The sequence below is a fragment of the Balaenoptera borealis genome (genome assembly GCF_965194805.1).
Source record: "Balaenoptera borealis genome assembly, chromosome: 16".
NCBI lineage: Eukaryota > Metazoa > Chordata > Mammalia > Artiodactyla > Balaenopteridae > Balaenoptera > Balaenoptera borealis.
The window spans coordinates 56,444,989-56,472,461 of record NC_138872.1 but is presented as its reverse complement, the minus strand read 5'-3'; the positions used below and the strand labels follow the sequence as shown (position 1 = coordinate 56,472,461).

General features: G+C 41.0%; 1 protein-coding gene across 46 annotated transcripts in view; it reads right to left on the bottom strand.

Annotated features, from left to right (window-relative positions):
• The window catches only part of RBFOX1 (RNA binding fox-1 homolog 1), a 2,204,510-nt gene that overhangs the window by 84,863 nt on the left and 2,092,174 nt on the right, over positions 1 to 27,473 (bottom strand). For all 46 annotated transcript variants that reach the window (XR_014236073.1, XR_014236074.1, XM_082362282.1 and 43 more), the window contains one exon: positions 20,978 to 21,031. Coding sequence is in view for 44 of the 46 variants with exons in the window: in XM_082362282.1 (XP_082218408.1) it covers positions 20,978 to 21,031 (54 nt within the window). In the remaining 2 variants the exon portion in view is untranslated. The remainder of the gene's footprint in view (positions 1 to 20,977; positions 21,032 to 27,473) is intronic.

The following is a 27,473-nucleotide window of genomic DNA, read 5'->3' as shown; positions in this document are numbered from 1 at the left end:
CGTGTAAGAGGAGACTTCACATGTTCTAATTTCTATTCAGTAGCTTTTTCCACTTCTGGCAGGAAACTGGCATAGTATAGGGTTTAAGAGCAAACAAACTAAACACACCCAGATCATGGGGCACAGGGTCCGAAATCAACCCACAGGAGGCAGGATACCTACGAGAAAAGACATGTCCTAGCCTCTATTCTGCTTCATCAGGGAAGCTCCTGATTTTGCAGGGGTTGCCTGTAAGCTTGTGCTCAGTGCTAGAAATCTTAGAAGAAACTAATATTTCTATAGGATATACAGAAAGCTACCAGATCAGAATCTTCTGGGGAGAAGGGGACCCAGGCAAGCGGATTGTGAGAAAGCTCCCTGGTTAAAAACCACTTTAAAAATGAGATCTGAAGTTTCTTGGGGTGCCTAGGTTTCCAAAGAAAAATATAATTGTAGCAAAAACATATCCAGAAAGGCATTTCAGTATTGTGCAGTTAAAAACCTTAGGGTCAATTTTCAATACTATGCTCTGTAATTTAGTGAATCCCACTGGGACACAACACAGATTCTCTCTAGAAAACGAAATCCTGGAAGTGCATAATGATGCTTTCCTAATTTTCTTATGCTGTGGATTCTGAGAAAATAGACTGAAATAACTTTGGATGCCCTCTTTGTAGTAAAAAAAAAAAAAAAAAAAAAAGTCTTTATGCAATGATTTTGACCTTTGTAAAATAAATCCATACCATCACAGGACTTGGTTTTTATTTTACCTGAAAACATCCTCCAATTTAATTTGCAAAGTACTTATTGTATGTTCTGTTAGTACTTTGTGACCTTTTCTTACAAGAAAGCTTTGAATTAAACAAAACCAAAGCGGCAGAGAACACTGTAACCTCCATGTGTTTTTTGGGTGGGGGTCAGTAATGTGTGTTTGTTTAAAAAAGTCAGTCAATTAGATAATAGGGTACAAACAGCAGTATGAGGAGTGTTGACAAGGTCATTCAAGGCACTTTGTGATAAACTATATGGAAAAAGAATCTAAAAAAGAGTGGATATATGTATATGTATAACTGAATCACTTTGCTATACAGCAGAAAGTAATACAACATTGTAAATCAACTATACTCCAATAAAATTTTTTTTAAAGAGGCACTTTGTGATATAGCATGGACTGAGCTTTCTAATGAGTCTCCCAAACTGAGTCTTTGATCTGCCCCCCAACACAGACACTCCAACAACCATGAACTGTCTATAACCATCCCAACGTCCTGTATTTCTCAGACTTCCGTGCCTTTGCTTTATAAACCTCCTTAGAATTTAAGGATGGCAACTATGTTCAAATTATACCAGTATCCACCCATTCCTTAACCAGGAGAAACCATTCATCAATTTCAATAGTGTCCTTTCCCATTAGCCTGGAATCCTCAGGATCATTCTTAACACAGTTTCTAGGCAGTTACTATCATTAGATCAGTGTCAGTGGATGGGATGAAACTTCTATCCTATTCCTGCTCTTACTGTTAGGTTAAACCATATGAAATTGACCTTTCTTATGTCAAATAGGGTTGACATTGGCAATTATATGTGGTTCAACTGAAAATAAAAGAAGTGGTTCTCCCCTACCCCCAACCCTTCTGCATTAAGTGTCACCTCCTCTCTTCCCAGTCCCCAGGAGTTAATTAATTACTCCATCTTCTATGCTCCTATCACACTTAAAAAAAAAAATCTCCCTAGTAGATCCTTTGATACGCAGTATTACAACTCTTTATTTACATATCAGTCTTAGCTACTGAGAATCCCCCTGGATCAGAGCCAAATCATACTCATCCTTTTATCCCCAGCTCCTAGCAAAATACCTGGCCCTCAGAGGGATTAATGAATATGATTGAATTATTATGTTTTTAAAGACCTCTTCATTTCTATTTTCTTTGCTAAAAATAGTGCTTTTCCCAACCAACCTTTCTGTCCCTTGTTTATAGCTGGGAATTTGCATGCCTACAGTTCACACTTGTTTCCTCCTCTTTTCTGGTTCTTTGAAGGTTGACTCATCCAGTTTAAGTGAAACCTGGGAAGCCTGGCCATCCGTTTCCTGGAAGGTTGATGACTCTATCTGCAGCTGCAGGCACTGGGATCCATGTGACAGACCACGATCTCAGGATCATCAGAGCTTTTTCCAAAGCCTGTCACGCTCACTTGCTAATCAGAGGGCCATGATCGTCAGCATCCTAAATTCTGGCAAGATGTGGGTCCCGATGGCCGCTCTCAGGCTGGATTTGGCATCTCCAGTTGGGGAGGGTGAGCCAGGATCCATACCTCAGATGGCGCAACCCAACTCTTCCTTCTCACCTGCAGACTCCCCACTGGGTAGAGGACCATTCCTGGCCCCTGGAGGGGCAAGGAGAAGCCCAGCAGGGGTGTTTCCTACCACAGACAGGAAGGGGAAACTCTCTACATTTTGTTTTACTCTGCTGCCAACCCTTACATGAAGAACTTGGACACAAACCAACTGGAACGAGGGTGCGGTTTCACCCCTCCAGGCCTTGGCACAGGGTGGTCCTCTCCCAGGAAGCCCTTCCTCCCCCCCTGAGATAACTCCCCTCCCTTCCCACTGGGCTCTGGCTTCTCCTCCTCCTAGAGACCGGGTCTATTTGCCTCCACCTGGCCAGGTTCAGCTTCCCTCCTCTGCTTTTCTAGATGGTGTTGCAATGGTCTATTTAACGAGTATCTTCCCCATGGATGCACTGAACTCCAAGAGGTCGAGAACCATGTCTTACTCATTGTCCTGTGCCCATGGGTCCAGGGACCTAGGCTCAGAGGCAGGAAGCAACTGAGGAGAGAAACTACGGGAAGGGATTCTGGTAGGCGGCCCTGTCACACTTTCAAGAAATAAAATTAGAACGTTAAAGGAAGAAAAGAAAGGCTGTTTTGCAACGGTTGCCCTTCCATTTTAACACCAAATAGGCAGGGCTACAAGCTAGTCCAGTGAAATGCCTAAGCCCTCCCTATAATTTCTAAATTAAAAAAAAAAAAAGTCAAAGAAACATTCCAATTGCCTAGCAACTGGGAATGACTGATTCGCTTCATTAGCTCCAAGATGAAGATGGGCTGGGAGATTTAGAGAAGGATGCTCTTATCTCTGTTGAGATGCAAAAAACAAAGACCCAAAGAAAAACAACAACAACAAGACTTTGTAAAACATCTAAGAGCCAATGGGAATTCAGGAGCACCTGCCGTGTGAGGTCCGTGTGTGTCCCATGGTCCCTGTGTCTCCACAGACATCTAAGAGGTGCTAGTCCAGGGTCACTTGAAAACAGAGATCATTGCTGGAGTCCCGCTTTCCGGATGTCACTTGTCCTATGATGGGATCCAGGGCGTGCCACCCCAAAATGTGCCTCAATGGCATATTGGTTAGTTTGAATTAAAGTTACTTAAGAATACTGAAACTTCTCTCTGCCTCCCTGAAAGCAGGAAATAAATCTCTCACGTGAAAGGTGCCCTCCCAGCATCTGGAAGTAGAAAGACACCCTTATCATCAGAGAGAGGGAATTCTGGGCCGAGGAGCCTGCACCAACAAATCTTGTGACTTTTTAAATTTACTACCCCAAGCTCAAACCAAACTCTGTTTAGACTCTTTACTAATTCAGCATCCAAAGCCTAAGCTTCTTTGTGCTGTCAATTCCTCACACATTTTTTGTCTAAAAAGTATAAAAGCTGCCTGCTTTGGCCACTTCTTAGGTCCCATTTCTATGAGACCTCTGTGCACACGTATTAAAATTTGTTTCTTTTTCTTTTTCTCCTGTTCATCTGTCTTGTGACAATTTTATTATTAGAACAACCACAAGCACTCAAGAGGGTTGGAGGGGGAAATTTCCCCCTCCTGATACCTAGTAACTCTAGAAAGAGGGCTGAGGGGAAAAAGTCCCAGAGGGGACCATTACAGAGCTGCCTTCCTGTCTTCAGTGCTCGGCTCGGGAAAGATGGGGCTATGAGTTCATTCATTCAGCAGCCGTCTATTGGGACCTACTGTGTGCCCACTGTGTGATCTGGGGTACACCTGCTGAACCCCATATGCTTTTCAGAAAAAAAAAAGGTCAACTCTTTTAGTACTCATATGATCAGGAACAACTATATACACAAGAAGAAGAAAAAGAAATAATTCTGAATATCAACCCCAAGCCTTAGACAGCACGGTTAGTTACTTTGCTTGCTGAGAAAAATAAAATTTAAAAGTAATTTTGGGCTTCCCTGGTGGCACAGTGGTTAAGAATCCACCTGCCAATGCAGGAGACATGGGTTCGAGCCCTGGTCCAGGAAGATCCCACATGCCGCGGAGCAACAAAGCCCGTGCGCCACAACTACTGAGCCTGCGCTCTAGAGCCTGCGAGCCACAACTACTGAGCCCGTGTACCACAACTACTGAAGCCTGCACGCCATAACTACTGAGCCTGCGAACCACAACTACTGAGCCTGCGTGCCACAACTACTGAAGCCCGCGCGCCTACAGCCCATGCTCCGCAACAAGAGAAGCCACCGCAATGAGAAGCCCGCGCACCGCAATGAAGAGTAGCCCCCGCTCGCTGCAACTAGAGAAAGCTGCGCACAGCAACAAAGAACCAGAGGCCAAAAGTAAATAAATAAAATAAATAAATTTATTTTTAAAAAAAAGTAATTTTGGAACAATTTTTATCAGATGCGACTATTATGACTTTGGCAAAATATTTATTCCCTCTTTCTATGATGTATTGAACTCATAACTGAAAATGTTGCAAAGTAATAGGCATCACTACTGGAAATAATATTTTGATTTCATATAAAAAAAGAAACTTTTATTCAATATTTACCGAAGAGTATTTACACTGCATTGGTCCCTCCCTAATAAGAAGGGTCAGATAGTATTAGGCTTTTTTATAGATGGAAAAAAAGGAGGCACAGAACGACGATGTCATTTACGAAAAGCCTTCCCATCAATCAGAGGCAACTTCCAGGTGAGAAACCAGCTACCTGTGTTCCTTGACCTTTGCTCACTTTCTCAGTGACTCCTTCCTGCTTCTATGGTTGCTGAATGATTTTTAAAGTTTTTTATTTTTAATTAGAGTAAAAGTAGGAAAATACTGATTATGGTTGAAAAAACAAACTGTGAGCTGGGGAGAAAAGGAGACTTCACTGAAACAGAAACCCGCTGACTTCTTTCTTGTGGGAGCAGGACTTTAAGAAAGCAGGTGGTATCACCCAGGGTTCTCACAACCACTTGCATCCCCAGAATCCCCTGGAGGGTTGGTTAAACACGGAATGCTGGGCCCCATTGCCAGTGTTTCTGATTCCATAGGTCTGGGCTGGAGTCTGGGAACTTGTATCTTTCACAAGTTCTCATGTTGTCTGGGGACCATACTTTGCGAAACGCTGGAGAAGAGCCAGTCCCCCAAACCTCAATGCCCTGAGTTCTTTCCACCCTTAAATCAGAGGTTTTCAAAGCCTCCAGAGTTTAAGAACCACCTGGGAGAATCTGAAGTGGTGTACCCTCCCAGGCCGCAGCCCTGAAAAGTGTGACTCAGCGGGTGGGAAATCTGCATTTCCATCAGCAACCCGGGTGATTCTGCTGCTCCGAAGATGCACTCAGAGTAAACCAGGCCTTAGGTCATCACATATTTAGAAGAAAAATGAAAATGGCGAAATATATCTGGTCTGTTTACTTCTGTGGGCAAAGAGGTAGAATTTATTTACTTTTGATCTTTCCCCTTTTGTCCTTTGACCAATTTTGCCTTTACTTTGGAGCATTTCAAACGAAAAAGCGTACCTCACTTCTAGTCCAAGCTATTCTGTCAAAGTCTCTGGAGGCAGGCTGGGGAAGAAGGCATACAAAACACTAATCACATAATCCTAGAGAGGTCACCCTTGGTTTTCCATCCAGAAGAAGACATAACGGCACTCCTGCTCTACTGTATGGGCTGAGTGGTGTTCCCTCAAAATTCATACATTGAAGTCCTACACCCAGTACCTTAGGACGTGACTGTGTTTGGAGATAGCATCTTTAAAGAGGTAATTAAGGTAAAATTAGGGTAGAACCTAATTCCTATAACTGATGTCCTCATAAGAAAAGGAAATTAGGACACAGACACAGAGGGAGGACCGTGTGAAGACAAAAGGAGAAGATGGCCGTCTACAAGTCAAGGAGAAAGGTCTCAGAAGAAATCAACCCTGCCAACTCCTTAATCTCAGACTTCTAGCCTCCATAACTGTGAGAAAATAAATTTCTGTTGTTGAAGACACACAGTCTATGGTACTTTGTTGTGGTAGTCTTACCTTATCATGAACCCTGTCTTGAGGATCAATGAGGAGCTATTGTGAGGGTCCCCTATGAAGTATCATATAAGCATCAAACTTCTGTTCTACTTAGAGACCTGGGAGGTTGCCATGTGGTCCCTGCCAATGGAGGTTACTGCTTCCAACTGACAAATTCATCCAAAGCCTGACGATTCTGGCTTTTACAGTTACGCAGTTTTGAACAGACTAGCATTGAGCTAATCCATGTAAGAATATTTTCACAGCTAATACCTAAAGCTTTTATACATGCCTGAAAGCTGAGCTTCTCTGAAGGGTTATGGGAGCATTTTAAGTACAGAGGTATTTCCATTTAGGCACAGAGGCTGCAGAAAATATTGCATGTATATTTAATTCTTATAAATCAAATCATGTTTTAATTGAGCCAGGGGATTTCCATATTTAAAGGAGCCCTGGAGTGAATCTGTCTATAGTGTAAATAATCCTTCTTTCCAGTTTATTTGGTGAGTTTTGATTTTCCTATTTAGAAAGAAACACATCACTTTTTTTTCTTTCCACGTTTTATTTTGACGTAATTGCAGAAAAAAAGTTGCAAGGACGGTATGTCAGATCTCTGTACAACTTCCTCCTTGATTCTTTATTGTTTAAAAAATGTAATGACTCGACTGTTATCTTAAGCTCCTGCCTCCAAATTTAGGCTAATAGAGGCTTTTACAGAAAATAGTCGATTGACTCAATATGATAATAAATATATCGGATCCTCAAATGTTACAGTGACAGTTCCAAAAATTGCTTACTGAAGACCTGCTAAGTGCCCCGCAAACCCTCTCCATGTTTAATTTGGATCGTCCCCTACTCTTAACCCTATAAGAGAGGTACTACTATTATATCCACTTAATGGATGAGGGTACTGAGACAGAGAGAGTTTAAGGATCTTGCCCAAGATCACACAGACAGAAATATTGTGGTGCTGAATGCAAAATAAACCAACTAGATTCCTGGACCCATGGACTTAAGGCTAATCTTCTATATCAGGTGCAGGCAAACTACAGTCTTCTGGTGAAATCCGGCCTACCACATTTTTGTATGGCCATGAGTTAAGAATGATTACATTTTTATATGGTTGAGGGAAAAAAAAAATCAATAGAAGAATAATATTTGGTGACAAGTGAAAATTATATAAAATTCAAATTTTAGTATCTATCAATAAAGTTTTATTGGAACACAGCCACACTCATTCACTTGCATATTATTTATGGCTGCTTTATGCTACAACAACAGAGCTCAGTAATTGCAACAGAGAACGCATGGCCCTCAAAGACTAAAAGATTTGCTACCTGGAACCTTACAGAATACATTTGGGGACCCTTGTTCTAATGTCTACTTTCTGTTTGGAACAATACTACTACTAATTATCTCTCAGGAGAGCATTAGCCCCCACCCCCCAAGGAAACTGTCACTAAAAATTTCAGAGGGTATCATTTTATCAATATTTTGTCAAAAATTTAATTTTATTTCAGTTTTGTTTAAAAACAAACATCCAAAAACAATTTGAAGACATGTTTTTTCAATACTTGTCCCAAATTTCTTTTTAATTCATTGTGGTTTAAGACAATGGAACAAGAAGAAATACGGTCCCATAAGGTATTTGTGGAAGGATAGTAATTCAGTTACAACAAAAACAATGCAAATAAATTTTATTTCCTAAGGCATTTGGCCTTCTGGGTCATGGGTGTCAATATATAGATAAGGGCCATCCTAGAGCTTTGCTTCTCAAATGCTAATATGAATTGAATCAATGGGTGGGGACCCTTTTAAAATGTAGATTATGATCTAGCAGGTTTGGGGTGGGGCCTGAAAGTCTACATTTCTAATAAGCTCCCAAGGGATTCCAGGGCCACCAACAACAACAGTAAAATACCTATGTAGGGACTATATAAACAATCTTCAGTACTGGTGATATTAATAAGACTGACAATTAAGATGCCATTGAGTTTCTGGTTCTGGACCAAGTATGTTCTACAAACACTATAACTGTTTTTCTTATTAAATCCACAAGGAAACTAAAGCTGAGAGAGACAAAACTATGAGACAAAACTGAAATCTGAGCTAGCTTTGCACGACTCCAAAGCTCAGACTGTCTCATGAAGCCTATCAATGGTGATACTTGGTCCTGAGTTGATGAAACATCCCCTCCAACCTTGGAATGGTAAATATCCACCAACGCCTTTCCAACAAAACCGTGTCTAAAGATTCTGCAGTCATCTTCTGGCTGAAAACACCTGACTCTGTCAGGCTAAAGATGTTAGCCACAAGCTCCTGATCACCTTTAAGAATCTGCAATAGGGTTTTAAATCCAACCAAGGAAGCCTCTGGGCAGGATGTATCTTCTGTAGATAAGAAAAATCCCATTTGCAAGATAGAAATAAGACATGGGGGAAGGAAACACGGAAGAGAAATAGTGAACCCTTAAGCTCAGATAGTGTAGTTGGAAAAGCATGGGCTTTGGAAACTTTTAAACTTAGTTTTTGCTAGACTCGCTAAGTTTTCTTGACCTCATCATTTAATATCCTTGAGCCTCGGTTTTCACATCTGTAAAATAGGGACAAAACTATCAGTTTCATTAAGTATTGTTGTAAGGATTAAAACTATTACATGAAAGCATTTGGAAAATAGTAGGTAATCAATAAGTGATCTCAGTAATAGTAATAATGGAAATAGTAATTATTATTATTATTTGGAATCTCAAAATATGGCCCGTTGGGGACTTTTTTTGTTCTCTTGTTTTTGTTTTTGTCTTTATTTTTTAAAGAAAGGAGTAGCCGGGCTTCCCTGGTGGCGCAGTGCTTGAGAATCTGCCTGCCAATGCAGGGGACACGGGTTCGAGCCCTTGTCTGGGAAGATCCCACATGCCGCGGAGCAACTAGGCCCATGAGCCACAACTACTGAGCCTGCGCGTCTGGAGCCTCTGCTCCGCAACAAGAGAGGCCGCGATAGTGAGAGGCCCGTGCACCGCGATGAAGAGTGGCCCCCACTTGCCGCAACTAGAGAAGGCCCTTGCACAGAAACGAAGACCCAACACAGCCAAAAATAAATAAATAAATAAATAAAATTAAAAAAAAAAAAAAAAGAAAGGAGTAGCCAATTGCTAACTAATGTACTGTACATAATGCTAAACATAATAGAATTAATGGAAAACATCTTAAGATTGGGAAATAATTGCGAACATTTAAATTTGGGAGTTTTAATGTTACAAGACAGATGTCTGGCTTCTCTTGAGGAATCAGGAGACGGGGTCACATGGGTTTGGGCTAGTATTCCTGCCTGGCAGAGCCACTCAAAGTGATGGGGAGAAGCTACTCTTGCTCTAATTGAGATATGTCCCTTCCAATTTGCACATTTCACTTACTGATCTCACAACCTCCTCCTAAAGATATTTTAGTGTGCAATCTCTGCTCGGGAGAAAAAAAAATTACAAACTGTGTTTCGGCTGAAAACAGTGGAGTTTACAAGTCTCTGCAAAGAACCCAGATGGACTTCCTCCCTCTCTGCCTCTCATCCTCCAGGGGCAAGAGCTTCTGTGATGCTACAAGAGTCCAAAAAGCCTTCAGAAAGCCCTCCCTAGTGGCCCCCTCTTATATTTCACTTACTATTACAGAACTGGATTTTAGGAGGATCTGGGTATATTTGTGGGATGGCTGTAGAGATTCATCTTGAGTTTCCTCCTTATCCTAGATTAGGTTTAAAATCCTGACCTTATTCTTTTGGTGAGAGTAGAAAATACTATATTTCAACTCTGAATCTCTCAAAGAATAATCAGGTACATTTATTTAAATATGCCTCCTACATCTCTCTCTCACACACACACACACACACACAAACACACACAGAGCAATGGGCTGAAAGAAAGTAGACTATTTCACCTGGTGAAAATTGTTTTCGAAAATGACAGAGAACTAATATAGAGGGTTTCAGTGTCTACAATACCACATGTATACCAAACAAACACTAGAAACATACAAACGGATTCATACTTTTTCCAGAGGAAATATCAATGATATTGGGGTGTTCGTGTTTTTAAAATGATACTGAGTTTAACACAATGATGAGTGTACATCGATTAACCTCTGCGTCAGTTTTAAATGTATAACCCATTAACTAATTTAATCCCCTAAAAAAATAACAGCCGTTGGCATTATTCTTTGAGTAATCCTTGTTTAGTTTCCATAATGGTATACAGTTTAATGAAAAACTCATTAGAATGTAGCATGCAGCATAATTAATTCTGGCTGATTCTTTTGGTGTTAATAGCTAATGCAGATGCTGGATTCCATTTTCCATTGGCTTTATTAATTTTTCATAAACCAATATTTTCACTGTAATGGGTTGTAACAGTTCCATAGAAGTTCTAGAAATGCATTAACTGTCATCAATGAAGTTAATCTAACTAGGATTTTGAGATTTGTGTGTTGGTTCTTCAACACTACATTTTTTAAAAGAAAAGGGGACAGCTTCGTTTTATATTTGGAGAATGAGTATTTACATATAATTAACATAAAGTATATTAAACACTATGGCCAATTTGTCTCTATTTACACAACAACTTAATTGGCTGGGCTAATAACAGTGAACCATAAATTTTGAAAAGAACGCTGAAAGTGGAGAGCAAAAAAATCTTCAAAACGAAATGGTTTATGATAGAATGGCAACTCAAGTTAAAACATAAAGAGAAAAATGAACCCACCTCATTTAAAAAAATCTCTGGTAATTTGCTTTCCTCAGAAAAGTTTTGGACAAAAGTAGGAGACACATTGTATAATAGCTTTCGTTGTTGGGCACCAGTTGGTAATCCTGGGGTCTGTCAAGAACCCAGTCTCTGGGACTGGTGGCCAGTCACCGATGTGGTCTTACATCTTACAGGGCTTAACCCACATATATTGTTCATGATGAGACTCCGATTTGTTGCGAATGTAGGTCTGGGCCCTAATTCATCACTGTGTTCTTAGTATTTTTTTTTTATTATTTCATTTATTTAATCAGAGCTTTCAATGGTTGTCAACCACTCAACAGATAAATTCCAGAATCCAGATTCCTTTTTATGGTATTATCAGGTCTTTAGCAACTTTTCTCTAGAAGGTTCTTTCTGATCTCAGTCTATTTCTCAGTCTTTGGAGAAAACTGATTTTGCCTTAGAAATTCCCATCTCAGATGAACATCAAGTACTTGTATTTATTTTTAATTCTGTTTTAACTTTTCTCAATGGATTCTGAAGATAAGGTTGAGAAACTCCTTTGGTCGCTACCAAACTTCTCCTTATTTACCCCTACAATGATCTTCTCTCTGCCTTCTTGGCTGGCAAACTCTAACTTATCCTTCCAGACCCAAATTATGGCACCCCTTTTAATGCAGAGAGAGTGGTTATTTTCCAGTGGTCCAGGAGGTATCATCATTTATTATACCCTGAGTTTATTTGTGTGCGTCATTTACTGCCCTGCCAAATTCTGGAGGGAAGGGCTGCTACCCTAGAGCCTACCACAGTGCCTGGCACTTCCCAGGTCCTCAGTGCTATAACTCTGAGCTAAAGGATGAATTAATGGAAGCCAGTGGTATGTGTGAATTCATACACAGCCTCTCTCTTTGGCCCTTCCTTGATGGACATCATACAACTGAGTGACAGCCAGCTAACCATGGGTTCATGCAGTATCGTGTAATTGCTACCAAAATGCAATGCTAAAAAACCAAAACCAAAACCAAAACACCTCCCCAGGGCATAAGCTTTGTGTTTATTAAATCTGGAATCTACAGCCAGGGTCAGCAAAGTAGGGGCCAAGGCTTTCACAGTTGTACATAGCTGGTTGGTGGGGAGAGGAAGATGACTATTTCATGACACATGAAAATTACATGAAATGTAAGTGTCTGTGTTTTTAAATAAAGTTTTATTGGAACACAGCTATGCCTATTCCTTTATGTATTATCTATGGTTACTTTTGCACTAGAAGGGCAGAGCTGAGTAGCTGTGGCAGAGACTATATGGCTCATAAAGCTGAAAGTATTGACTAATTGGCCCTTTACTGAAAAAGTTTGCAGACCCCCGCTCTAAGTGAAAAAGCCACTCATTCCTTCCTCTTTCATAACTAAATTCAGCTTCATCTTTTCTCCTAGAATCAGCAAACACAGTAGTACGTCTTGTCTTATATCACCATCCTCATCCTCACCGCTTCCATCATGATCACTGCTGTGATATGTTCTGAGCTTGCCAACTCCATTTTCTTTTTTTTAATGTTGGGCAGGAAGGGGTTAACTCAGCAGGCCCGGCCTGCTCAAACCTTGTGCATCTCCCCCCAGAGGCTTGTCTTTAGGACTGGTCAGCTCCTGGGAGATGAGTTCTGAGCCCTTGGAATATTCTAGCTCATGAGATTGTTTTTGGATGCCTGTGGCCTTGGGCCCCACAGTACCAGTTTGATAAGATTGTTTATGGAAGCAATGTGATTTATGGTGAGTATTTATTTTTGCTCTTTGGGCTAAAGTTTGAGTAGTTGAGGTCAGTCATGGGTGCTCCAGGTCTACATGACCAACTCCCCCAAAAAAACTTGACGCCAAGGCTCAGGTGAGCTTCCCTGACTGGCGACACTTTGCATGCGCTGTCACACATCTTTGCTGGGAAAACGAAGCACTTCCTGTGACTCTCCGGAGAGAGCACACCCAGGAGCTCCCACTTGGTTTCTTCTGGGCTTCCTCCCAGGTGCTCCTTCCCTTTGCCAATCTTCAGTCTGTAGCCTTTTGTTGCAATAAATTGGAATTGTGAGTATATCAGCCTTTCTGCATCCTGTGAGTATGTCTAACCAAGCTAGCTCTGCAGCATAAAATCAAACTATGCTTTTCCCTCTGGAGTCAAAATCACAAAGGAATGCCCAGAAGAGGAAACATTTGGGCAAATGTCTCTCTTTCATTCTTTGATTGCCATCAATAACTACAGCTGCTTGGACATCTTTAACAGTAGCCATCAGCAGGGCATGAGAATTTTTAAGATATTTGGTGCATATGTCACATCTTTACTCATGTGCTTCTATTAGGACCGGGTTTTTCAATCTCAGCACTATCAGAATTTTAGGCCAGATCATTCTTTGTGTGGGGGGCCATCCGGGGCTCTGTAGGATATTTTGCAGCATCCTTAGCCCCACCCTCTAGAGGCCAGTAGTGAACACCCCTCTCCCCAGATGTAACCGTGAACATTGTCTCCAGAAACTGCCTGATTTCTTTGGGAGGCAAAATCACTCCCAGTTAAGAACCATCAATCCAAAATACTGGATTAACTAAAGCATGTCTGTGTAATAGGGAAGAACAAGTCTGACTCCACATTAGATCTATTTCTTTTACTTTAACCTTTGTATTCTTTTGCTTTGAGTTAAGAATGTTGCCTATAGCCTGAAATATACAGGATAGCTATTCTCAAGGCTCTGACCTTTAAGAGTATAACACTTTTCCATTCTTATAGAGATAAGAAAGTTGCAGAACAGAGAATAACATTTGTTTTGTTGGAGGTTTATAGGAACATCGTGACCTGAGCTAGGTGCACAAAGGATTCCGACACCAAGAAGTGTGCAACAACCAACCTGGCCCCTCCTTCGCCTTGCCTTTAAAAATACTTTGCTGAAACCCTTCAAGGAGTTTGCGGGTTTGGGGGCAAGAGCCACCTGTCTCCTCACATGGTTCTTTATATAATAAACCTGTCTCTGCTCCAAACTCTGACGTTTCAGTATTGTTTGGCCTCACTGTGTGTCAGGCACAGGAGCTTGCATTTAGTAACATATGGGAGGTAACTTGCAGGGAAAGGAATTGGCTTTGTAATATGATATACAAAGATAGGGGTTTGAATCAGCTTTTTAACCTTTGAAGTAAGCAAACTTGGGCAACTCCACTTCACTGGATTTCTACTTTATTTGCAAAAGGAAGAAAATGACACTCATCCTGCAAAGTTGCAATCCCTGTAAACATATGTAAACATCCCATCATGAGGGTTGGGCATGCAGCCAATAATATTAAATGCAAAGATACTCTTACTAATTATCATTATATTCTATGACCTAATGAATGCAAGGCATAGAGGGTGTGCCCTCATCTACTACTGAGGAAGCTGCATAGCAAGGTGGTGAAAAATATGGGCTTTGTGGTTAGAAAAAAGACCTTTATATAATATACAGATTCTTCACAAACTAGTTCTGTGATTTAGCAAATGAGATAAACTCTCCACAAAAACCTTGGTTTCATAATTTCTATAAAGAAGATCATGCTATAACATTTTTATTAGAATTGGAGGAGATGCAAAGTTTAGCACAGTGCCTGGCACAGATTAAGCGCCCAGAGTTGGCTGATGTTTTGAGTTGCTGAGTATATTGACGAGAGCAACCTAGAACTTTCCCTGTGAAATTCATCCAGAGCCAAATACCCAAACCTCATCTTCCTCCACAGCCTAGTGGTGGGGCTTCTCCTACAAGGACCATCCTGTCACTCCCTGCTTTGGGGCAAGCTCTCCTTGATAGTCTTTCCATGCAATAGAATGGGGACTCATTTATTTAGGAAATGCAGTTTTCAGCACATAAGCGAGTGCTGATCCTATTCGAAGATCCCCACAGGCTCCATCAAAGCTGAGCTGCATTCCCTCTGTAGGACAGGGAAGGACGCAGATAAAAATTAAGGCCAAATGTGGGCAGGGATGGAATGAAATCCACTAAGACAGACGCAGGGAGGAGAGAGAAGAAGCAAAGTGAATTGCAACCAAAAGGGGAGGCAAAAGTAAACAGATGTACGAGATAAACTCTTTGAAGTGGAACATTTTCAGGCTGAAAATCCTTTGCTTGGGGACTTAAATCTGGACCCTTCCGTTCCAGTTCACTGAAGTACACTGCACTGGAATCTGGCAGATGTGTAAATTACACAAAACATCACCGAGCCAAAGGTCACTGTTCTCAAGGAGCAGGTCGTCACCGCCCTGGCTCTGAGTCCAGGCGAGGCTGGTCCTCTGGGTGGATATGGGGGACTTTAGAGCCATGAGGAACACCTGAATATTTGCTGTTTGGAGGGGCTCCGGGTGGTGGCAGGTACCTTTCCAACCCACCTTATACTCTTTCAGGATGCTAAGGCAGTCACCCAAAACAGGGCGTGCTTTGTACCCAGCCTTTTGGCAGATCACCCCAAGCCCAATCCAAAGTCTAGGGCTGTGACCAATAAAAGAAAAGCAACTTATGTCACGTTATCCCAGGTTCTGGACAAATTTTACTTTTTTCAGATGTTCTTGTATCCAAATTGCAGGAAAGGAATTGGAAAGAAGTCCATCCAAAAGTGTGGCTAAAGGTCATTCTCTGAACTGTAATGGACTCAACAAAGTGAAGTGGGGGGAGGGAGACCTACATCTACCTACTTCTGACCCAGTTCTTAGATGAATCATGGTTCACAGTGGCCAAGAGCCCATAGGAAACCAATACCTTTGTCCGGGTAATCCAGGGTCAAATACACCTGCCCTTTGGAGCTACGCAATCACAGAGCACTACATCCATCCTCTTCATTTTTAACCTTTATATTGAGATCCCAATCCACTTTCTCATCACCTAGCCTGGCATCAGGTCATGTGATCCGTGGCCAGGCTTGTGCCGACATGGACACAATCAATCCAGGTGACTTCAGCGATCACACTAATCTCTTATATTTTTATCTTACTTTACAGTCTGTGAAGATCTTTTACACTCATTATTTTATCTGATCCTCCCTATAACCCCAGGATAACCTAGTTTCAAGACCTGGCCACCTTTCAAGTGTGACTTTGCAGACAGGTATGCCCTTCTTTTAGTACCCGCCATTTTGTGTCACTCCCCACAAAGCAGAAATGTTTATTTTCAGAAGGAGGATCCACTCAGGACCCCCTCCTTTCCTCCCCCGCAAAAGCCCACTAATAATAATAGTGTCACCAAGACTATTGTTCATTGTCATCTTCAAGTTTTCCAAGTCGACTGACTCTGCATCTCTCTCCTTTTGAGTTTAATTGTGTGTTTCTAGTCATCAGGACCTAACTCTATCTTAGATCTGCATTGCATTGGAAGATCTTTTCCTTTCCCTACTGATCACAGCTCGTGGAGTAATTTAACTCAATTCCAATTTTCCTTTGCAGGCGGGGTGCTCCCCATCCACGGAAGTGAGTTATGTGCGTTCGAGTGGTGCATCTTATGAATCTTGTTAAGCTTTGCTGCCTTATAGCCCCACTGATGGAATATTTAATCACAGAAATGAGTTGGCAGATATGATATACAGTGTGCGTGAGCTTTGCAGCCATCTTACCAGCAACTGAGAAACGGGTGAATTTGCCATTTGTCAGGACCATGTCGACAATTGTGTATAGCCTTCTGTTATTTATTTTTATTTTGTTTTACTCACGTATGAAGATTAAAGGTGCTTTCAATCAGCAGTTTCATTGGCTAGCTATCATGATTATCCCTTAAGAATATCACTTTTTTTAAAAAACCTTTTTATTAGATGGCAAAGGGGACTTCTCAGAATGACAGGGAAACTCTAAGAATCCCTGCTGAGGCCTCCTCAGCGGGATTCCTAAAAACCCTATTTTTAATTACACTAAATAACTTGAGAAATGCTACTGGGAACAGATATTTGCAGACATTTTACTTCTACTTAGTGTCTTCAGTTTTATTTTGACTCTAACATGGAACGCCTGTAGATGCTGGCTAGTCTTTGAAACTCACCTGGGCATTTTTCTGTATTGACTTATCAATCATTTGTCATGAGAATAAGCCTCAAGGAGTCTGAAGATGATTAGGTTTAGGAAAAATAATCAATGCTGCTGCTTAGTTTTATAGGAAAACACCCACTTGTCTTTGGAGGAGATCTATGTATGTTCATGGAATATGCTGATTTAGGTATATCTGCTTCTGGAAACTGGTATTGGATACGCATTTAAAAGGGTTCTTGCAGGTATAACTTGATGAGAGTTCAGAAAAACCACCCCCAATGAAAGACCTTTCATAACAGCTTTCTAAATGCTTCTCTTGGAATGTGTGTGAGGGAGACTGCATGTCATAATTTATCAAAGCAAATTAATACTGTTCAGCTAGTAATTAAAGATTCTCATTAAGAGGTATAACTGCTCTCCCCTCCCCTACCCTGCGTGAGCAATAAAAACGCACTCCGGGCATCAAGAGGTTACAGATGAAAATCGATAACCTGCCATTTTATAATTAAAGGGAAAATAAATGTTAGGGGAAAAGTCCACTAAATTAGGAAAATTACCTTTAGGAGAAATTGAAAATATTGATTTTAATTTACAAAATATATGCACTTTTCATGCCCCATTCTGAGAGACAATTGGAGGCTGGGTTGTTAATTCTGCATAAGCTTCAGAAAATCAATAATTATACTACGGAAATATTGTGATCTCTGTCATTAACACAAAGTCTTATATATAGAAATGACTAATAAAATAAGGCTGGCTCTCTGTGTCAGGCAGATACAGGACTGACCTGTGAAATACCCACAGCAAACCAATGACAAGGTCTTCATTTCAGCTCTGGGGCACATTCAAAATTCCAAGATAAATCCAGACTATGTTTGTAGTTGGGGAAATTTAAAATGCCCCCTAGATTCTTAGTCATGGGTATTTAAATGGATAACATGAGGCATTATACCTGGTTATGGAAATGAATACATTCTACAGCTCTATTTTGCATATATGCATTCCACAGATGCAGGTGCCTGAAATTTTAGATTTAAGCTAGCAGGATTCTCAGTGTTTATGGGTCTCCAAGTATTTCAAAGGAATTGATTGTTCTGGAGTGCTGGATCTGTAGCCACATTTCCCCACATTTCTGAATATCATGAGCTCTGTCTACCTACATAGACCAACATACAGGCTAAAAGAGAAAGCCTCTGATTATCAAGGAGAGCCCAGATATTGGCAACACCAAACACAAATATTCAGATTTCTCAAGTAACGTTTACTTCTCCGTGCCCCCCCTATCCCCCCCCCTTTTTTTTTTAGATTTAAATTTACTGAAGCAGCTCATAGAAATAATTATTTGGTTGTCTGGGCTCCTGAAAGCTTCCCCTGGCACAAGCAGTTAATATGTCTGAATACTGTGGTATTTGGAATAATCCAAAATTATTACCTTACTTCTCTTCTTTAATTTGACTGATTAGGAGAGAGCAGCAGCGTAATCTACTATCAGAGGGCACAGTCAATAAGAACGATGACTTTTAACATTCATAAAATATAAAGCAAAGTAACCTGGTTGCAAAGAACACAGGCTCTTGATTTTAGCCGGCTTTTTACCAGCTGTGAAATCTTAGCCCTGTGATGCAAACCCTTTGTACCTTAGTTTCCACATTTGGAAAACTGCCATGAGGATTCAAACACATTAATTTAGGTAAAGTGCTTAGAACAGTGTCTGACCATAAAAGTACTCAATCAAGAGTAACACTTATTACAACTTATTTTTTCCCCACAGTCCAATGATCTAACTTTTGAGGCTGGGCCCAGGGCTCATTTGAATGGCTGCTCTAATGTTCTAAAAGTTATGCAGATTCATTTATTCTGGTACGTTTAAGTCATTCTGAATTGTTTCTTATGTCTTAATGGCCTCTTAAAACACCCACAGATATGCACAGAGGTTTGAAATCATTGGAAAGTAGATATTTGTTGTTTTCCTGGTTGCTTGAGCCAAAGGTGACCAGCAACTACATTGCGTGGGGCTGGAAAAATGTACTTTCCTCTCTCTGTTACAATTCGCACATTCATACCCTATCTCCTCATTGAATGGTTTCCTGCTTCTTGTTCTTGATCTCATTATTTTGGGGGAGAAAAAACATGCACGTAGGCACGTGCACAGACACGGACACACACACACACACACACACACACACACACACACACACACACACGCAGAATCTGCCACCTCTTTATTCCAGAGACTCCATTTCACCCAGCACTGCCAGCAGATACACAGAAGCTGCTTTCCAACTTCCTCGTTGCCCTTTTCGGGGAGTTCATTTCTCTGAAGCTTTGGACAAAGATGTATCCCAGCAATATCTGTGCCCCCTGAATAGATAAGCTGAGCACTGAAGGACTAGTCCTCTCATGAATTAAAAGAGAATCTTTTAGACTAGTGGTACACTCAGAATTTAGCAGAATCAGCTCTCAGTTAACTTTCCCCTTATGGCAGAGAGGTGGAACATTAACTTATTTATTTCTATTTCCTCGACATTTATATGGTGCTGCTATGCACCAAACACTCTTCAGATATTAACCCATGTAATTCTTATAAATACCTGTGAGTTTGTGACTACTATCATCTCCCATGTAACAGATGAAGACGCTGAGACACAGAGAGGTTAAGTAACTCGCCTAGAATCACACAGCTGGCAAGTAGAGAAACCAGGATTCCATCCTGGGCTGCCTGAGAGTAACGTCCACGTTCCTCGCTCTATGTGTCCCCTCAGGAAGTGGATCCCACCACGTAGCCATGGAAAGCCTTATAGCTAGGTCTCGCCTCCCCAATAAGAGTTAACACAACTACTTCACTATTAGAATCCCTGGTCGTAACCCAGGCTTGTAATAAAATTCACACATGAAGAACAACTACAAATATTGCCTACTTAAAATCCAGAACTCAGCTATCACATTGGGCCTTCCAAGGTTTACCATCTTTTAAAATCAAGTTGGTTTTTGTGCTAGAGTAGCTGCCTAAGTTTCCTATGTTCCTTTGCCATCCACTAGGGTCAATGTTTAGTTTTGGGAAAATGACTGACGTAGGGCATCTCAGAAGAGACAAAGAAAGGGGTGTGACTTACCATCAAGAGATTACAAAATGAGTGGATCTAAACCAACGGGTCATTGATTTCTCCTTATTAAAAAGCAAGGGCCACATCAAAGCAAGACTTCTTTTTAACATCAATGTGGCAAATCTACCAAGGTTCTCAGGTGTTCAATGCAACCTTGTTCATGAGCAGGGAAATAACAGGCAGAAGTAACAGGCTATGCTGAGCAAAAAATCTCAGTTTCTGTTGCTTCTGGGTTACTCTCTCCCCAAATCTGATGACCAAGTTTTCTGGGACAGTGGATTTGAGTGGCGGTTGGTGGGTGGCTGGGAAGGGATGAGGAGAAAGCTATATACCCTTGAAGGCAAAGCAGAGAGAAAGGGAATTGCTAAGGGAAATTGATTAATGGAAAAAGAAGGACAACTTAGCTTTCCTAGTTTTCTAAATAATCCTTCTCTTTGCAATTCCAAAACACTGGCACATTATTGGGATAATTAAGCCAACTCTCTGCTTTGCCAAGGGAATAAAAAATGCAATTCCAAATGGAAACGTACGGCTGAAAAACACGTTCAGGCACATTGAAAGAAAACAGGCATGAGCAGCTGTCCATTTGTTCAAATCTCTTGAACAAAGTCTCAATGCTTTTTTTGAGGCAAAATCAGTGTGAAATGTCACAAGGAGCCGCGGCTCCATGCTTATGCCACAATGTAACTTACATGATTCCTCTTTATTTTTTAAAAGCTTTTAAACACTGTTGGTTTTGCCTTAAAAAAAAAAATCATTCAAAACTTGCTAGGATAGGAATTTATCAGTTCAGATTATTTTATAAACCCATTCTTTATGGGCAGGCAAAGCACATTTAGAAAAGACCAAGAAGACATCATGCAAAGAGAAAACTCTTTACCTGCATAGAATTCGGGACTGTACACTGCACCCACAACTGGATTCAATTTCCAGCCTTAAAACAAATACACAAAAATGTTATCATCACATTTGATTCAACAACTCCTATCATTGCAAATTAACTACAAGTCAAATGGGTTGGTGTATTTTTTTTAATTTTAAAATTTAGAGGATGTATAGTTTGGGCAGGCATAAAGAATACCTGAAAACTATACGTAGGAAAAATAGATTTATACCCTTTTTTGATTTTCTGCCAATACAAGTTAATAGCATGGAAACTATTGACCAGCTACAGATGAACCTTTTGAAAAGGATGTGATAATTCATTTCATCCCGTATCAATATTTTCTAGAGCCCCTATAATGATTTAAATTTTTTGGTCTTCTTTCATGGATCACTGCTAGATATTCCATCACATCCCTTTGTATTAAGTTCGCAAAGATCTCATGAACAGAATTCTTTGCAGAAACATATTCTGATAATTGTCATTCCTAATTGTGACCCAGAGACTCTACAGAATTCCAAAGTGCTTTTTAAATCCCAAGGAAAATGACATTTATCCACTAGAGATTGTGTGGAATACATTTCAAAGAATTCAAGAACCATAAAAATTCTTAATAAGCGTGTGATATCTAAGGTAACTTTCAAATAACCTGTATATAGGAGTAACAGAATCCTGTAATTTCCCTAATGTTCCGCATGGTGCGTTTTCTGTAAAATGAATCCTGGCCCTTTAGAAACTTTTACTCAAGAAAAGAGCAAACAAGAATATTTGCAAATCAAGAAGCTACCCTCATTACACACCCACTGGGCACTATTTCGGGAACAACCTCAAAAAATGATCATGTTTTAGGGTTTGGTGATCATTTCCTGCTCCTGCTGGTAAGTCTTTATAAAAGCATCCATCATAGACTTGCCAAAAGACAGAAGACAGTTGTGGGAAATCTCGTGTCTTTGAGGTGAAGGTCAGACATCAGAGATCCTCTACTAAATGCTCCTGAGAAAAGGCAATGGTGAGAGTTGTGATGTGAGAGAAGGTATTTGTGACAAGTACCCTCTGAGCTCTTCCCAGAGGGAGAGGGTGTGCCATCCTATTGCCTGGTCTAAGAGACGAGCTTGTAAGAACAGCTGAAGGGTGACCACAATCGACTGATCCACTCAGGAAGATAGAGGCACAATATTGCAATAGATTGGCCCCTGGATGGACCTAAGAACTCCCTAGAACTTTCCAAGAATGTTTTGTTTCTAGAAACTTTCCGTTCCAATTTGAATAAACTAGCTGGTTTACCGCACCCAGGATGATCTTAGGATAGGGTTTTCCAAAGGGTTATCCTTGGATTACTCAGGAGGCATATTAATGGGAAACTCCTGGCTGCAATTTTAGACCCAGAGAACGAGACATGAAATTCTGAGATGTATTGTCCCAGGGGCTTCTGAAACTCCATATTGTCACCTTCCTCTCGTATATTAAACACATCTTATCTTATAGAAATTCCTATAGTGGTATAAAAATAAAAATTACCCCAATCATTTCAGAATATGTGCTTTATAAATATGGAAAATGACTTTAATTTGACCAACTGAAATTCACTGCTTCCTAAAAAAGAAAATACTCAATTTCTGAGGACATGTCCACATTTTAAGTCATTTGGAATCAAAGAGAAAATAGAGCAAACTGACTGCAAATAAAGCTTCAGGGTTATCTGGACATATTTAATTTTCTCTTGCTAGTTTTTCACAGAAATCTAGAGTTTGTGAAAGAAATCTATATGGAGCCATATTAAGTGAATAATTAAGTTATGAATTTATTACCCTTCTTCTTCCCTCTGTCCTCCATCTTACAGCCTGCTTATGCCCCTACCTTTTACTGGTAGTGGAGACAGGGTCTTTTTGACACCATTGTTTCTTTTATGCATTCTTATTAACTCCCTTAAATAATTCCTTTTGCACACGAGGCTGGGACACACCATTCACTGAATGTGGATCCATTGATTATCTTTGATGTAACTATCAAAGATTGTAAGTTAGGCCAACAGTCTTTCATTTTTCTCAAAGAAACAGATTTCTCAGAGGTGTCTAAGACTGTCTAGAAATCATGTTTCTCTCATCTGCCTTTATCTTCCTCATTTCCTTGGGCTAAGAAAACTCTATCTATGTATCTATTTATCTATCATCTTTCTATCTATCTGTATCTATCATCCATCCATCCATCCATCTCTATCATCTCTCTCTCTTTCTTTATTATCTATCTATCTTTTGACTAATCAGTCAATCTCTCAGCTCTTGACAAAGCTGACCTGATGTCTTCTTAGGGCATGCTACTTAATGCCACTTTCTAACTATCTACCAATGATCTACCAGTTTACCAAGTCTCCCCATGGAAAATTTCCATTCAATATAAACATAAATAGAAACAAAATGATACTCTCCCTCCTCAGAAGATCTATGCCATCTCACATTCATAAGTATTAATTGAGAGAGGTAATTGATAAGGTCTCCTCTACAATAAGTCAGCTGGGATCTGTGAGCAGCAAAATGAAATGAGACTGCTCAGGTAGCCATGGGAACATCAGTGCAGGTTTTCCCTTCTTCCTATCACTGGTCTTTTCTCCTAAATAAGGCTGCTCTATTCCCACTGTAGGAAAAACAAAGGCTTTTCTGAACCACACCACAGGCACGAAAACTCAACTTCTCATCTCCGTCCTCCCCTGAAGCGGATTCCTCACCAAGTCTTCCCCCCTTCAGCAAATGGCATCTCCATCCACTTGGTTCCTCAAAGCAAAATTCTTGATAAATAATGCCTTGATGCTTCCCTTACCCTCATATCCCATGTACCATCCATTAGAAAATCTTGTTGGTTAGACTTTGAAAAGATGTTTCCACTCTCTCCACTTCCCTCCCTCACCAATGCCACCATCCCAGCCCAAGACATTTCTATTTCTTAGCTGGACAAATCCATGGCAACAAAGTCCTAACTCTCACCATCTTCTCTTCCTCTTTTCCTAGTGGCCAAACCAATTTTTAAAAGTAAATCAGACATGTCATCCTGCTACTCAGAATTCAATAGCTTCCTGCTGCACTTAGAACACTAATTCTTTTTTTTTTTTTAATTTATTTATTTAATTTATTTATTTTTGGCTGTGTTGGGTCTTGGTTGCTACGTGTGGGCTCTCTCTAGTTGCGGCGAGCAGTGGCTACTCTTCGTTGAGGTGCGCGGGCTTCTCATTGTGGTGGCCTCTCCTGTTGCGGAGCATGGGCTCTAGGCATGCAGGCTTCAGTAGTTGCAGCATGCGGGCTCAGTAGTTGCGGCTCGCAGGCTTAGTTGCTCCATGGCACGTGGGATCTTCCCGGACCAGGGATTGAACCCGTGTCCCCTGCCTTGGCAGGTGGATTCTCAACCACTGCACCACCAGGGAAGCCCTAGAACACAAATTCTTTACCTTGACCTACAAGACCACACAATCTAACCCCAGTCCATTTGTTTTATACCAGTGTTCCCTTTTCTCCAAACTGTGGTGACACTGGCCTTTTTCATCTTTTCAAAACAACTCAAGATCCTTCTAGACCAATCTAGACCATTCTGGATTGTATCCACTGCTCGCTCTGCTTGGAGAACTCTGCTCATTCCTCAAAAGTTGACCTGATATTATTTAGGTCTCCAATGTCTCCCCAGGGCAGGCTGTTTAATGCCTCTTCCTTCCCTACTCTTACGGCTGTCCCCTGATTCAATTCCCAGTTTTGTTTTCTGCATAGCGGTTAACACTGCCTGGATTTATCTTCTTTCTTTCGTTGCTTGTTCTTAATTGTTTTTATAAACGTTCTCCTTCATTAAAATTAATGGTGAAGTGAGCGGGACTGACTGCTGTCCGATGTGAATTCCCAACATCTAAAACTGTTTGGTAAATAGTCAGTGCTCCATATATTTACTTAGTTTTGCTCTAAAGGAACTGAAAGAATAAAGAGCTTTTTTTTAATGGACTCATTCCTTTTTAGCTAGGATGTCCTTCCTACTGTCAATGACCTGCTTCCCTATATACACCTAATAAAAAAGGGCCCTGTTAGGGGTGACTGTCTTCAAGGGAAAGGCAATAAGAATCCAGCCCTTGAAAATCACCTCTGCTCAGACTTAACAGGGATCTTGCAGGCTTATGTAAATGCATGCAAATCACATGCAAATGACCTCCTAGTCCCTGTGACTCCTTCTAGTACCTGGAAGGGACCCTTGGGATCACCTTGCTGGAGACAGGAGCCTGCATTGTCAGGAAGACGGACAAAATGATCCCGGTTTCAATTTCTCAGGCAGTTTGTGTATGTCCCCAGGCCTTGCAAATTCAGAGATTTTGATCAAGGACATTAAACTGAACAATGAAGCTTACAACAAAGGGAGAACAGCTGACAAAGCCCACCGCTCCCAGCTCCCAGGGCCCCCATACAGCAAGGCAATGGAGCAGAGACCAGACATGCGGAGGTCTCACTCCATATCACACACAGGAGCTGTTCAGAGAGACCCCTCTGCGGCCCGGCCCCAAGGGGCTGCGTCCAAATCAGCGCTCTGCTCCTAAAATTTAGCTTCTCAAAGGTCATCTGCCAGCCTTCTGTACAAACACTGGCCGAGGTCCCCACTGTTAACTACAGCTGTATTGGGTGTTAAAAGACAGGTCTGAATGTGCACACAAAAAACTCTGCACGTGCCTTCTCTAGGGCTTTGCGGAGTTGGGTATCAAAGAAACACATTGAAGAAATCACCCTTAAATGTCCGGGGTTTCCATAATTCAAAAAGAGTCATGTACCACAATGTTCATTGTAGCACTATTTACAATAGCCAGGACATGGCAGCAACCTAAGTGCCCAAAGACTGATGAATGGATAAAGAAGATGTGGCACATATATACAATGGAATATTACTCAGCCATAAAAAGAAACGAAATTGAGTAATGAGGTGGATGGACCTAGAGTCTGTCATACAGAGTGCAGTAATCAGAAAGAGAAAAACAAATACCGTATGCTAACACATATATATGGAATCTAAAAAAAAAAAGGTTCTGATGAACATAGGGGCAGGACAGGAATAAAGACACAGACGTAGAGAATGGACTTGAGGACGCGGGGAGGGGGAAGGGTAAACTGGGACGAAGTGAGAGAGTAACACTGACATATATACACTACCAAATGTAAAATAGATAGCTAGTGGGAAGCAGCTGCATAGCACAGGGAGATCAGCTCAGTGCTTTGCGACCAAGTAGAGGGGTGGGATAAGGAGGGTAGGAGGGAGACGCAAGAGGGAGGGGATACGGGGATATACCTATGCATATAGCTGATTCACTTTGTTACACAGAAACTAACACAACATTGAAAAGCAATTTTACTCCAATAAAGATGTTAAAAAAAAAAAATGTCCGGGGTTTCCAAAACTGCATATCAAGGTTTTCTAAAGACATGACCTGAGGATGCCAGGGATCTCGTATTTGAAATGGTGCAGACGGCAATGCCCAAAATGAAAAGTCAGTTGCACATTGCATCTGGTTCACTCAGTAACTTTTTTTTTTGCAACACACATTTATTGTCACACACATTTAAATTCCATCTATACAGGATTTCTGTTTCTCTTCAAACATGAGCAGAAAGAGCAACTTTACATTAAGAATCCCCCATGGACCAATTTGCTGGGGGTGACGAGGGACCACCCCACTTAACCCCCTAGTTTGTCTACTCCCTATTACATGCTGGGCTTGGAGGCCAAAGGCCAGCAATCTTTTATTGTTACCCTGTGCTGTTTTTTTCTTCTAGAAGAGACATACTTTGCTTTTCCCAGTATGAAAATGAAGGAGAGTCCCAAAAGGCCACAAGTTTCTCAGACCCTCTCTGCTTGCTTATTTATCTGACCTGGCCAGCTTCTGTTAGCATCTGAATGTTTGATCCTTAAGTTAGTATGTCTATCAGGAAACTCAGCTTACTATCTACAGGAAAAAAAAAAAGAACAGGATGGCTACTTATTATTGAGATTATTGTGTAATTAAATTTTTAGGGGACTTTGTACCCCTGCCACTGTTTTGAGTATTTTATCTCCCATAATAATCACAAATACCCAATATAGTAGGTCCCATTTCTCAGGTCCCACTTGGGAAAGCTGTTATGTGGAGGGTTTCAACAGCCTGCCTGCAGTTCAATAGCCAGTGAAAGGCAGGTATGATGCCAAGTCTACTTCTCCATATAGTCTTGGGTCTTTTTGTCTCGTTTTCATCCTTCCTAAGATCTCGGAGAAAATAAAAGAGCTACATCCAACACCCATGCTTCTCCAACATCGAAGAAGTTCCTGAGAATCTGATTCTCAACTCGTTTTACAGAGGAAACATTTGATCTCCAATGAGCTCAGTAAAGCTTAACTCTTCTCTGTGGGTTGGTGTCCTCAGGAAAAATCAGCAATACAGAAGTAGCCCACCCAATTCCCTCTTTGTGGAGCTTTCTAATGGGGCGGGTTTCCAGATCCCTATATGTCA